This window comes from Anticarsia gemmatalis, chromosome 3 (assembly GCF_050436995.1).
Source record: "Anticarsia gemmatalis isolate Benzon Research Colony breed Stoneville strain chromosome 3, ilAntGemm2 primary, whole genome shotgun sequence".
NCBI classification, from domain to species: domain Eukaryota; kingdom Metazoa; phylum Arthropoda; class Insecta; order Lepidoptera; family Erebidae; genus Anticarsia; species Anticarsia gemmatalis.
Genome location: NC_134747.1, coordinates 4,849,202 through 4,863,590, shown reverse-complemented (window position 1 = coordinate 4,863,590; position 14,389 = coordinate 4,849,202). Strand labels below are relative to the sequence as shown.

Below are 14,389 nucleotides of genomic sequence, written 5' to 3'. Positions count from 1 at the left end.
GCTCTTTACAGATCTTAAACTATATCTCACTTATGGAATTCCTAAATATTTATTCCCATTAACCATCTTCATCATCAATTATTTTCTTATACGACTACCAAAACAATAACTTTATCGACGTAAACTCTTAGTCGTCAATGAAAGTGTGTATCATGTTCAATAAAAAAATCCGTTAATGTTGGGAAATCAGGAAAATTTTTTAAAACTAAAGGCATTTATCTACCGGGGGTTACCCATCCAGTTATTGGCCTCGTTGCATTCACTAATCCAATTATCAATCGACACATTTCATCAGAAGCCAATTACATTAATCAGGCTTTAAATCAAACCGATATTATTGATAACAATACAAAAATGATATCATAAAACATACCGCCATGTCCCCGCAGACTTACACATACATATGTACATTTCACATAATATACGCTAGCTTTTAACCGTGGCTTCTTCTGGGTATGTATTTACAGATAAAAATAACTCATAGTATGATTTTGTCCTACCAGTTTAAAAAATGACCCATTTCAATTGTATTTTTTTGAATGAAACTGTCAATTTAATTATTGCTATTGGTAACAAAACAATACACAGTTTTGGCAAATAACTTTCAAGTTTATATACAGTAATATTTTCACTATTTTCATTGTTAAAAATATTTTTTTAAATATGACAGTACGTACACATGTTTTCGGCGCTGCTCGTTCGCACATATAAGTTTTTATCTAAATCGGTTCAGTCGTTGCATCATTGAGTAATAGACATCTCACTATCGATGGGTTCGGTATATTGGGATTAATTACTGACATTTCTTAATTTTGAAAATCTTGGTCGGATCTAAATTGTTTAATGATTTTTTTAAACTAATGAATACTTAGCCAGCGTGGTGGACTCAAGGCCTAACCCCTAACTCTTGTTTAGGAGGAGACCCTTGCACTGCAGTGGGACAGAAAGGGGCTTAAAAAAATTATAATTAAAAAAATCATTAAAAAATTTGGATTTTTATCTTACACTTCAATATACCACTTATCATAAATATATCAAAATCTGGGGTCTTTGATCGTCACAAAAATAAACATTATTGATGAACAAGTACTGAATGACACCGAGTTCGTTCACTGATGGAAACAATACATGTATTGTGGTGTTTTATCGGCGTATGACCATCAAATAATTATGACTTATATGACATTACACTCATATATTTTTGTACTGTTGTATGTTTTGACCGTATTTTACAAGCGCGATTCTCTACTAATCGTTAACCGACTGGATATAGAAAATATTGTATGAAAATATCAGCGCCTCTATTGAGTGTCATAGTAACTAATTTTGGAGTAAAGTTTGAATGTCAAGTAGTAGTACTTACTGTAGAAAATCACGAAAGAATTAACACAATAGGATCGAATCGTGTACAGGAAATATATTTAAATGATAGTAACTGTGTTGTGTAGGTACAGTTAGGGAATACACTATGAAGTAAAAAATTACACTTAATGAGTTCTATAAAACCGTTCCTGAAGGGATGTAAAGTGGTGGAATCTCTTAGCATTCCTTATTCCTATGGAGACTTTACCCAGCTCTGGGATAGTAATCGTCAGTTACTTTTTAAATATATTGCAAATGTCACGCTATTTATATTTTCGATTGACATTAAAACAATAATATCAAATAACATGTCTTAGAACATACTAGAGGAAATCTGACGTGGCCAAATGAATTGTTGGATCATTTATTTTAACGGCGTAGATAAAGTTTCATGTGGTCGAGTTGTAATAATCTCTGATTTAAACAGTAGCAAAAAACTGTAGCTTAATTATAATTATAGCTCATCGTGATACAACATAATAAGAGGGGCACACTAAAAAGGTGTCAGCACACGAGTAAAATTATCTTGTAATAACGACGATAAACGGTTTCAGTATGTTGGTCCTATAAATTAACATATACCTCTAAACATTGGCTGATGATATACAAGCATTACTGGAAGAAACGGGCGAGCATCATTGACGTTAGTTGCAGTACAAGTTCAAGTGTTCAGTCCCGCCCGAGGCTGACATTTGTGGCAAAACGTTCTAAAATTACACACTGCTCGCTTCTATCACGAATACTTAATATATTTGTCGGACCAAGCACAATTATGGTCACTCCGGCGTGACGAACCGCTTCGCTGGACATCGAGTCTTGAACTTCACAATCGTTTTGGATGAGGCACTTTGTATTAACTTGTCTAACTTAAGACAATTCCATCTCCTACTGTTCGCTTTTATTACGAATTTCTGAAATGTTATCAATTTAATTAACAATCTTGTTTAACAGTTTTAATATCATAATTTCGAATAATCTGCCATCTCTAATTAAATTATCACATGCAGATTATCAATTTGTACTGGCATAATGTATTTGTAATTTGTAAACGGTAACTTAAAACATTTCTGATCGTGTGATTAGATTTATAGATGGCTATCATTTTTTTTACAATGCATAATCTGTGCTTTGAGATTTTGTTTGTCGTTCGCGCCTTGCAAATCGTGTCTATCTAAGGGTGCGTCCACATCTGGCGAACGTGCCGCGAATGTGCAGCTCGCAAGCCGTTTGCGAGCTGCGCGCGTGCAGTCACGGCAATAGTTTGGTGCGCCTCTTTAGCGCAACTCATACAAGGCTCGTATAAAGGCGTGCGCGCGGCGCGCGATCTGCGCGTACTCAATCCTCGCGCTTACAGTTCCATTTACTGGCTCAGTACTTTCGAAGATGTCGGACGACACTAGTGCTTTTAATATAATTGCTGCATCATTAGCTATTATATTACTGATAAAAAGGAAAAAAAAGAGACAACGGCGTTGGCGGGTAAGTTAGGGGTGCGGGGATTGAGACGCGGGTGGAAGGAAGACGCGAGCCGCGAGCGCGCCGCCCGCGCGCTGATCGTGTACGGCGCTTAGGTTGCGCGTGAACTGCGCGCGGGCGGCGCAGGAGCGGCGCTCGAACAAAATTGTACGCGCGCAGCTCGCAAACGGCTCGCGAGCTGCACATTCGCGGCACATTCGCCAGATGTGGACGCACCCTCACGATCTAGATTCAAGAATAATCTAGATAAAATTGCGTTTCAGTGACAGTGTCAGAAAGTAAAACAAGGTGACATCAGTTTGTGTGTATAAGTGAACATTCAGTGTTGAATCGTCTTTTGTTTATTACATAAATAATCTTGGATTTTGTTGTAATAAAAAAAAATCTTCTCATGGTCTTTAGGGTGAGTTTAATTATGATGACTTAAATATATTTTTGTCTCGGTAACACTGCTATTATAAACAATATAATAACGAATAACGTCTAGTCTAATGATTTCTGATTACAAATTTGAAGATCAACGGTATCATTGTGAATTCATGAAACATATCAGTTACATTAAGAGTTCGTAGCTCGGGGGCGTCCTCGGTCGGCCGCCTCTAATTACGGGCGAGAGCGCTCGATCTGGCGGAGACAATGTCTACACTTGTTCGGTCATTATTACGTGTTTTTCGTCACGACACACCTGTTTGGCGGCAATGACAACTCCTTACACATTAGTGTACAACAAAACGATCGTATTAACATTCTTCATGCACATGCACACGAGTAACACAGACTTGTTTCACTTCTAACTTGTACATTGTGCAGGGGAATCCCAAAAAAATACAATAGAAAATTAAAATGAAAACTGCATGTTAAGTTCATTTATAAATGCGAGCTTTAAACAAAACAACCTTACCATTAAACGACTATTACGAAAATCGAGAATATTCATGAATTAAGAACTAAACTGTATTTAAGTAATGAATATTTGTAGTGTGTTTTTCAACCGAGTGTAATATAAGTAGGTATTAATTAAGCGTCGTTAGTGACAAAGCAAGGACGCGTGGTTACGAAATGTAGCCTGTTCATGCAAAACCCTGACACTAGTTTGAACGGCAACTCATATCAATTCGTCATTGTTAGATTTATAAGTGTGATAAAGTTGTGCGCAAATTTTCAAACTATGGAAAACATTAACAAAGTTTTGTACAACAAAATGCAACGTTATCTTAACCAAGTGTCGAACATAATTAATTAGCATCTAATCACTCACAAAATCTAGTCTGTTACAACTGTAAGGATAAGTAGTTTTTACAATAAACTAATGAAAACTTATTTCTCTAGTTAGACGTTAAACGGTTAAAGTAATCCCGGGACGGCCATGATAAGTGATTTATCTTTGTAAACATGTTCCGGATTGTTCGAGTAAACGTGTAATGTAATTTATCGTTGAATGTAATACGAATTCTTTATTTGTGCGCCCGCGCCGATATGTCAACCGTTTTTGTCGAAAAAGACATGCGCATTTTGGACCACGTTTGTACGAGACAACCAAAAAATTCGCAACGTTTTACACAATATATTACTTACATTTTATTTCACTGGAAACATCGCTACGATCCAATTTTATGATAATCTCGTATCTTTAAACCTTTTAAAACTGTACTTTATTTGATATTCGCATGATAACTGCCATTTAGAATATATGGTACACAATTTAGTTCGAACTGAAACCTCGTGCGACCATTATGTCGTTTACCACTCATGATTTCTATAAAATTATCTATACGCTACGTGATTCTTTAGTAATTACCTATCATGAAATAACCATTTTAAAATACACAGATGTATGGAGAGGGAACGTACATCGATCAAACGGTTCTTGCGGCCGTTTTGAGGTCACGCCAGATGAATAATGCGCTGGGCACATTAACGGTCATTATATGCAAATAATATTACACACATTAGCCGCAAGTACTGTATACTCGTTTACTATAAGTGGGCTGATACATTCGTATCGCTGACATTGATTTTTATTCGAGAACGTGATTCGCTATTTCTTTCGGGCTCCGATAATCGAATTCGAATAACCGATACATCAACGGGTACCCACGGACGGTAATGGAACAACGCCGAAAGTCACTCACCTAATGAAGCATGACAATTAACTGCTGAAAAACTTGAATTCGCATCCGATTGGATAAAATTAATCAATGGCAGACCGGTGCCGTCAATGGAATGGATATTTTATGTTCCCGTGGGCGAGGAGTGGGCTCCAATTTGTCCGCAGTTTTTTAATTAGTATGGATGTGAGAGAAAACGAATTGGATTTATGCTTGCGACCGACGTGCGCTGTGATTATTTGCGCCGTGCAATATAAAGAGCAGAAAAAAGCTAATATTTTATAGCTTCGTTAAAACGCGGCTCATTAGCGCAGAATTAATATTACTGGCGTAGTTATGTTTGTCATTAGTTCGGCTGGAAATTAAAATTAATTGGCATTTTTGCATGTGCGGCTCTTAATTTGGAGTTCATTATTTGGCCACGTCATTAAGTCGATTATGTTGTCTCGCGGTGACCTTTAATATTGTTTTGAGAGTATAGTTTGGGTTAAGACTGGCGGTGTCACGTGCCGCATGTGGGTCCCGTATGCGCCGGGGCGAGGGCCCCGCGCCGCGAGGGTCGGTCGGGGGTGCTTGCAGCGTCTTCCGCCCGCTCCCGGCTCTAATTAGGCTCACATTCTCATTCCGTTTTCGCGTTTAATTTCGCCGGCGGTTTCGCCTTAATTACATTATTCGCGGCGGGCGGGCGCCCGGCTGTTCTTGGGGAACCCAGCAGTTAAAACAAGTGACCGATACGTTTACTTACATTAGCTTTTTAAATAACAATTTAACTTTTTGTGACTGACTCTACCGCGGTGGAACTGTACATTTTTATGTTTGATTAGTACTTATATTGCGAAGTAGAGGTTATTGTTTTCTTTACAACCTACTTTAAATGCTAATAGTCTGTATGAGTTTAACCACAATGCTGTTTGTCATTCGCATTTTTTTTGGAAAGTTCGCGTTTTGTCGAATCATCGCGTTTACTGCAGCTGACAAATACCTGACATAGGCGAAAGAAAAGCGGAAATAAACATTCACTAACAAGATGACTTACACTTTCTCGTCCTTAAACATTTCGAACCTGCAGTTCATCGCTGTAATTGAAAAAAAATCACTTAACAGGTAAATAGAGGGCCAGGAGGAGGCTCATCGCGCTCGCTTTGTTGTCGGGCGGTTGCTAATAAGATTTTTAAACGGCAACAAAGTATCCAATCAATGGGGCTTGAATAATGAAAACGGCACCTGCCAAGTTCCCAGGCCACCCCCGCGAGCCTAAACACGCACCACGCTCGCGACCCCATACATCAAAATATTATAAACCTTAACATTATGGTAATAAGATTTGTTTCAGTTTCTAACGCGACTCGTTGAAACTTGAATAGACATAAGTTTGAGTAATTATGCACAATTGTATTTCGTGTCCCGAAAACAGGCATTATATTTTTTATTTATGAGCATAGAATATTACGTGTAGAGCTCGTGAATTAAACAGTAAATTTTATTTTAGAGAGAATATATATCTTCAAGTCTCCAATATTTATTTTTCGTACTTACTTATTTGCAAAAAAAAATCAACGTGTATTTTTTACGACTTTACACTTCATAATATCAGACATGCATAGATGACTGAACTGCCACTGCTGGTTCAAAAGTAACATTAAAGTAACATTGTTAACAGACAACCCTAAAACCTTATCAAACGATCGGCCTACTACAAAGGACAATATTTTTAATAACTAATATCCTTTCAAATTAATCTTTATAATTAATCAATGCGCCAAATTTATCTACATTAATTAGTGATTAATACGCACTGAATTATAAATGATCACTGATAAAATAATATGTAATGCAATTATATTTTCTAGTTTATATTTCTAATCAAAATAATTTACACACATCTAATTAGTCGTAATTGGCTATTTGTGAAGGCATGACTCATGTCGTCTTATGCAAACTAAGTGCCTTAAGTAGTCAATATGTTAGTTCGCTATTTTATTTTAGAAAGTTAACGGCATGTTTCATGAATATTATAATTAGACACTAATAACCAAATCCCTAATAAATGACTAGATGCAAATAAATCTCCTTTACAGTTATTTTTTGCAATTTTAATTATGTAATTAGATATGAATAAATATTTAAGAGTATGAAACAAAAGTATCGTGAGGAAACCTTGCATGCCTAAAATTTCTTTTAAGACATTTATTGAGGGCATGCAAAGTCCCCAACCCGCACTTGGCCAGCGTGAAAGACTCAGGGCCTAACCTCTCCCCCTCGTTTGGGAGGAGACCCTTGCTCTGCAGTGGGACAGCAATAGGTTAAAAAAAAAGAAACAAAAGTATAGGTTAAAAACAACGTAATATAAAAAAGGATAATCGCCTATTAACGTCAATGATTCCAGGTTTCACAGAACTTATCGAAGTTGCAGAGACTAAACAAAGACATTAATAGGGCCCCTTGGATCGCGTACTTCGGGTGCGATTTAACGAAGTGCGATAGGTGCGCACGCGACGCTCGCTCATTAACACGCACGCAACACGGCCACGCGGCCGCGCCGGCTCCGGGGTGCTCCTCGCCCTTACAACCTTCATTAGACATACTCGCCAACAAGTGTAATGGGCTCATACACGCGCACAGGCGCGGGTTGCCGCCACCACCACGTGATGCAACTGTTTACACTCTGTTGCCGCAATCATACCACCTCTACTCCTCTACCACCTTAATTAATCACGATATACTCGTTACTGCCTCTCAGACATAAATTCATCATAGCCGTCCCACTTTAAGAGACACTGTTTATTTGTAATGCTCTACGCGTCGATTCGAACGTAACGAATAAATCTACAGCAGCTACAACCCTTTATCCTGTTGGACACAGAAATTAAGCAAATTACATTCAGCAAAGCAAATCGTTCCAAAAGAAAGGGCTACTGAAATAATTGTCTACTTTACTCTCGGAGAAATAGAATTACAATCTAAATTAATTACGCTTTTAAAGCGTCCGTTATTCTTAATTAGTTTCTGCACCGCAGCGGAAGCTCCCGCGCCCGACTCGCGCTCTCCTAATGAAGGGTAGTTTCAAATCAGTGCGTTTGATCAACTCTGTGCAGTCTTAATTACGGCACCGTTCCGCGCGGGACAATCCGGTTATTTATGACTACATAAGCTTGATTATTCTTTAATGAATACTTGTTTTAAAACGTTTAATTAAGTTTTATGGCGACAGGGCCGCTCAGACGGCACGGGCGTCCCGCCGCTCCGCCGGCCGCGAGCTAATTGGATCGGGTTGACGCACTCCCCGCGACCCGCGCTAACCATCCACCCCTCCAGCCCCCGCAGCACCGACACCCGCGCGCACCCTCACACCGCTCCTAATTGTATGAAATTGCTAATTGGAAAATTTTATAAACGCGGCCGCCCGCAGGCCTACGCCCGAATCCACTGTGCCCTGACCAAGGGCTGCCAAGAAAAATTAATACAACGGGTCAACATCTCAAAGAGGTCAAAGTATATTATTCGCGTACCAAAATAGCGCGGCGGTACTCTATTTGTGTCGACTGGACCGTCCACTAATAGCACAGTTTAACTAGTAACTATGTGAGCGGCAGCAACGAGTGAAAGTTTGATTTATAAGACAGTTTTGTCTTTTGATTGGTCATTTATGACAAATGATAATGTAGCGTGGTGTTGTTCACAGGGCGTGTAGTTGTGGTGGTCGGTGCGAGCGGTTCCCGCTCCAACCGTCAAGCTGGCAGCGAGCGCGTTGAGCATGAACCCGCACTACCACGGGTACGCGGAGCTGAGCTCGCCTCACCCGCCCTCGCCCGAGGCGGCGTTCGCTGCCAACGGGCACGACTATCCGCACAACAACAATAACCCCGCACTCAAAGAATGCGCCGGCTGCAACGGCAAGATCGTGGAGAGGTTCCTCCTGCACGCACTCGACAGATACTGGCACCACGGCTGCCTCAAGTGCACCTGCTGCGGCCAGGCCCTCGCCGACATGGGTCGCTCCTTCTACTTCAAAGGTGGAATGATCTTATGCAAAAGCGATTACACGAGGTGAGTCTCATGATTTGTTATGTATCGATTAATTAATCCCAACTTTTGTTCTCGACTACAACTAATTGGTACCTTTTATGGTTCGGCATTCGAAGTGTTCGGCTTCGGATCGATCGTTCCCATTGATCATCAATAAAAGGTTTAGTTTTTAGTTCGTCATCTGACGATGACAATGGCGTGTCTGTCAAACGCATCGCGTCCAAAAAAGTATACCGAGAAAGCCACAGGCGCATTGTTATGAAAATGCTCCGATCCGTTGTGTTTTCTACCTGGGAGAGGAACAAAAAGTAAACAGTTTTGCACACAACAACAGATCGACGGCGTCTCGCGGACCAGCTAAATTGGACTCGTTAAAGAACGCTAAGGACTAATTTAAGATGTAGGCAACAAAGTTTTTATTTGAAGCCACTCACTAATCAGAGTTTTGTGTGTGAGTGTACCGCGAGTCGCGATCACGGTCGTGTTTAGGTAGAGGCCCGACGTTACGGCTGTATCTACGATTATGGAAATTTTATGTCTCTTTGCGAACTAATGAATAACCATAGTTAGTCGGTTCTGCGACGTTGTTGATAAATACACTTTGTTTGTATTTCATTACTTATTACTGAAGAATAAGACATAGTAAATATTTCTCCACTAGATAACTCTACAAGTTGTGTGAGCAATCACGACCTACGGTTACCATTATAAGTATTTATTCGCAAGTATATTAAACAAAATATGAATTAACAAACAATTATGTTTTATCCAAGGTTAAGTTTTGTTAAGTTCGTTAAAGAAGCAACATGTCTCTTTTTATGTGTTAATAATTACTACCACAGTAATACGAGTTCCTGCAACGTTTTTTAAAGTATGTTGAAAATGTTTATTGCCCACTTACAGAACATGAACAGCAATTAAACAACACTCATAAACATTTATACTATATTTCTTAAAATAAACCTAGGACATCATTTTAAAATACCAAAAATCCTAAACATAATTTCTAAGCACACTATTTTGTAAGTGCGTGTTAAATGAGTTTAATTTATGCAGTGCATATGAAAGTTGCCCCCGGCTAGAAATTCCGTTTTCACCGTAGGTAGGTAGGTAGATAGAAAATGAACAGAAATGGATGCGGGCCGCGGCGGCGCTGGCGGCGGGCGCGGCCCGCACGTGGACCGCAGCTGCTGCCCCGTCGCGTTAATTATCTAAACGCATGCCATTCAACAATTATTTCACTCCGACGCACTGCTTAACGCACAGGACGGATTTCGCTTCTGATTTTTTGCTTTAAGAAATCAAGTGTTACACGTGTGTAGTAAGTCGGTAGGTGGGTCGTCTTCAAACACTCATAATTCTCGTCTAGATATTTAGCCCCCTCTATTTGTCGTTGATATAAATTCGTTTTACACTGATTTCCCTTGTTTACCGGCGGTTGCGAGTCAAACTAGAGCGAAGAGTGGGCCGGTGGCGGCGCGGCGCGGCTCGTGCGTCGTAGATTCGATAAAGCTCGTCTCACAGTTGACAGAGACGGCGCGGCCTAACGAGCGGCGCGGGGGACAGGTGGGCCGCACAGGGGGATGGAGGATGAAGAAGTGCGGTTCCGTGCATGTCTCTGCTGATTGACCCGCGTCACTCGGCAAACAACAACTAACGAGTCGGCCCCGCGCCTCCAGGTACGGTAATTCGCTCGAATCGCTCCCGCGGCGGTCGCGCCGACTTTACTTACACGCCTTCACTGATTGAGACTCCTTAACAAAATTAACGCTCTCTCACGCAAACAACTGGCGCATTTATCCGCCTCCTTTTGTCCCGATATGATGGATTGCGGTCTCGCTCCACAAAGACGCTGATGATGTTACGTGCTGCTGATTACTGTGTACGTACCAAATTAGGCGCCGAGGTGTTACGCCTCGTGTGTGCGACTATAAAAGCGGCGGAAGCGTTACATAAACATTAAGCCGACTTAATTCGAATTTTATAATGATTTATGGCGTCTACTATTGTTTAGATGAAGACGTGACGTGTGTAGGGCGTGTAGGCACGATAAACGTCGGGCGAATATGCTACGGTAGCTGCTACACAATTCCTTGATTGTGTACAAATGAACCAAATTCAGTGGGGATTCCACGACGTCAATCGGACCAAATTATTCGAGCTAGTCAGCAATCAGAAACCTGTCGTCGTAGCGCGTAGCGCCTCTACGAGTTTACTAACCAACACAATTCACATTTGGATTTCTTTCTATATTCATATACATTTCATAAACTCCCATAACTACCGCTGTTTACAAGTCTGTTTATACTTTACTACAATTTGTTAAGATATGTAAGCTATGTAAAATGGAGTGGTTTGGAATTCAGCTGTAGAAAACAATAAGTGCAAATTAAATAATCAATAAGTTTATCTAGTTTCGCAATTTCTTTAATGTGCTTTCTTCATTTTCCTACATTTTACAAGTTGCAATAATGTGTCCAGTAGCCCAGTGACCGAGTACATTCGCTGACCTATATCGTAGAAGTTGCGTATAAGACGGCAGCCAGTGTACGTGTAACAGGGCACGTCCACGTAGCCGTTGAAAGCAGGTTCGTTAGGGCCGTGCGGGCGCCGTCAATCAAGGCAATTGCTGCTCAATCGGCAATCAGCCGCTCCCGCGCCGCACCGCGCCGCAGCCGCGCCGTTAACGAGACCCCTCTAAAATACCAACTTCTTCTTATCCATTCTTACTAACACTTACGATAACTAACGTCCTTTACTTGCAAAGTGGTGTAATGGAATTTTCGGCTGTCTCTCACAATTTGTTGAATGAATATTCGCAAGATAATTTTGTTTTGATAAACATGTTGTAATGTCGACTGTTATCTTGCCTGCACGTTTCAATTAAGTGACATAATTATTCACGTTAAGGACAAAAATAAATTCGACTTCACACTAAATTAAATTCCACGAAACTTGATTCCGAGTAGAATGTCGATATTTTACGATTCTTACAAGCGCTTGCATTAATTGCTTGCCAATTAACCGATCAGAATACATAAACATTCGTTTACAATGTTAAGTAAGATGCGGCGAAAATACCCAATATTTCCTCGATCTCATTATCATCAACAACATATATTCCTCATTTAAATCCAGAGGGAACACAACATTTCACAGCGATAGCATCAGAGAATATATTTATTGCATCACGTCGAAATGTATATTTATTAAAACGCATGTCCAGGGCGGGCGGGGCGTCCAATTTGGGCGCTCGTTAAGTCGCAAAAGACGCACGGTTTAATTGCAACCGCTCGCCTCTAATGAGGCCCTGTATCCCGGACTCGGGCGTTTCTCGAGCGCAAATTGACATTGTACGTAAATTGATGTCGCCAAACTCCGATACGCGATGCCAAACGATCATGTCGCCGTGTTCATTAAAAAGGCTCTATTCATTATTGCGTTATTATGCCAGTAATTTGTGCATAACATGAAAAGCGTTTATTTAGAGGCGGAAACGTTAATGCGTGTTGCTATGAATTCATTCCTTTTGCTTTTTCATTACAGTAAATTGCTGTCTCTTGTGAACTCGTTATAATTTTGGGTTAAACAACGATAAGTAACAATATTTGGTATGACATAGTGATTTTATGTCTAAATGATTTTGAAGTTCTCTGTGAACGTCGCGTCGGTTTTCGTTCTCGATTTGGAGTGTTGTGTACGAAACCATATTTCAATAGGGTTATCCTTTAGTCCTCAGAAGACCGAGTGAAGTTCTTGCAAGAGTATCGCTCGGAGCGTTGGTTGATCTATTTAAAAGGCACTGGCCTGCAGTCGCGATTGAATTACGTCGTCGGCGCATGTCCCGATTAATTTCGTTTGTGTCTTTGTCCGTCCGTTCGTCCGGCGTCTCCGTCTAAACAGAAACTAAAGAGCGTCCAGCGAACGATCTTTGCTCGCAATTCGATTACCGATATTCATCTCGACGTTGACGACGATGCTTTATGGAGCTTGGCTCTGTACAATATTTGTCGGTTTTCGCTATCAATAGAAACGTATTTCATTTATGAAGATTTCGAATATCACAGTTTTATATTTATAATATTATTGTCCAGTACTAAACGAGCTCGTTATAGCTTTTTCTGAAACACTTCATTAAAATTAGTGACGGGGAAAATATGATGTGATTCAATTAAAATTGTTTTTATGATTACCACAATCGCACTTATCCTTTTATTTTTAATTAGATTGGAAATATTATCAGTGGATAAAATGTTATTTCCTGCTCAATATAAAACCGTTTACTACTCATTACGGAGCATGGCATTTATAATTACGTGTCGCTTACATTATTTAATCTGCATACATTAGAATTAAATTGAAACCCGCCTTGATAATTAAACTTCAATTGGCGAGCTTATAAATAGATATTAAGAGTGGAATGTAAATAAATGTAAACGTTTCCGTACAACGAGGAAATGTGCAGTTTAATCAATTAAAGGCGCTTTTAACTCGTTAATTAGAAGGTTAAATATAGATGATTGACAAGGCAGTTGACGGCGGACGGTAGAGCAGTGAATTTGGCCTGTGTACATTAGTGTGGAGGATTTAGCACGGGTCCTGGCGACGACACGACTGCAGCGCGCCTTTATCGACAACAGCCTTGTCCGTGTACCGTTCTGTAAATCACTGCAGGACATATGCGCTCCTACAGCCATTTTACAAAGCCTCAGTTATACATCTTGGGTGCAGCTTTTCTTCTACTTTAGTTAAGTTCTTTATGTGTAAACCCGATAGGAAATTAAAAGATAATGATTAAGGAAGTAAAGCTTAAATACTTTTGTAAGCTGGTAATTTAAAGTATAACAAGTTTTACTGTTAATAATACGTTAATGATTAGGTTAGAAATTATAATGTTAATGTAAATTTAAACATAGTTTTCTGATTGACTTATATGATAATTAAATCATAATATATCAGTGTTACTAAATCAAGTGTCTAAACACAAATATTTATAACAAATAATGAAATCCGGTGCGTAACAAATGTCGGGTTCAAATATTAACATTCAAACTTCAATATCATCCATTCATCATAATTCAAATTAAACTGCGTAACTAATTCAAATGGTGAATACATTGAATAATTAATATTTATTCAAAGTGAGATCAAAATACGAACATCGGCAAATTATTTTTAGGAGAAAAAAAAATACTTTTTAATATTCTACGTGACGAGTGCTTCAGCCGTAATAACTTTTCCTTGATGTCCAAAAATATAACTTTGGAAATTGGAAGATTGGTAATTACGTTAAAATATAAATTAAATTCATATCTCTGATTGCTAAGAAGCCTTATCTATCGGCCTACTTGCTGACGAGAAATCGGCTTAAGCGTCCGTTACGTTACGGAGCTTACCGACACGACAATTTCATCCGG

General features: G+C 39.6%; 1 protein-coding gene across 2 annotated transcripts in view; it reads left to right on the top strand.

Moving 5' to 3' along the window:
• LOC142987267 (LIM domain transcription factor LMO4) overlaps positions 1 to 14,389 on the top strand; it is a 145,987-nt gene that overhangs the window by 78,037 nt on the left and 53,561 nt on the right. For both annotated transcript variants that reach the window (XM_076135921.1, XM_076135919.1), the window contains exon 2: positions 8,629 to 8,993. In XM_076135921.1, the coding sequence (XP_075992036.1) occupies positions 8,701 to 8,993 (293 nt within the window). In that variant the 5' untranslated portion in view covers positions 8,629 to 8,700. The remainder of the gene's footprint in view (positions 1 to 8,628; positions 8,994 to 14,389) is intronic.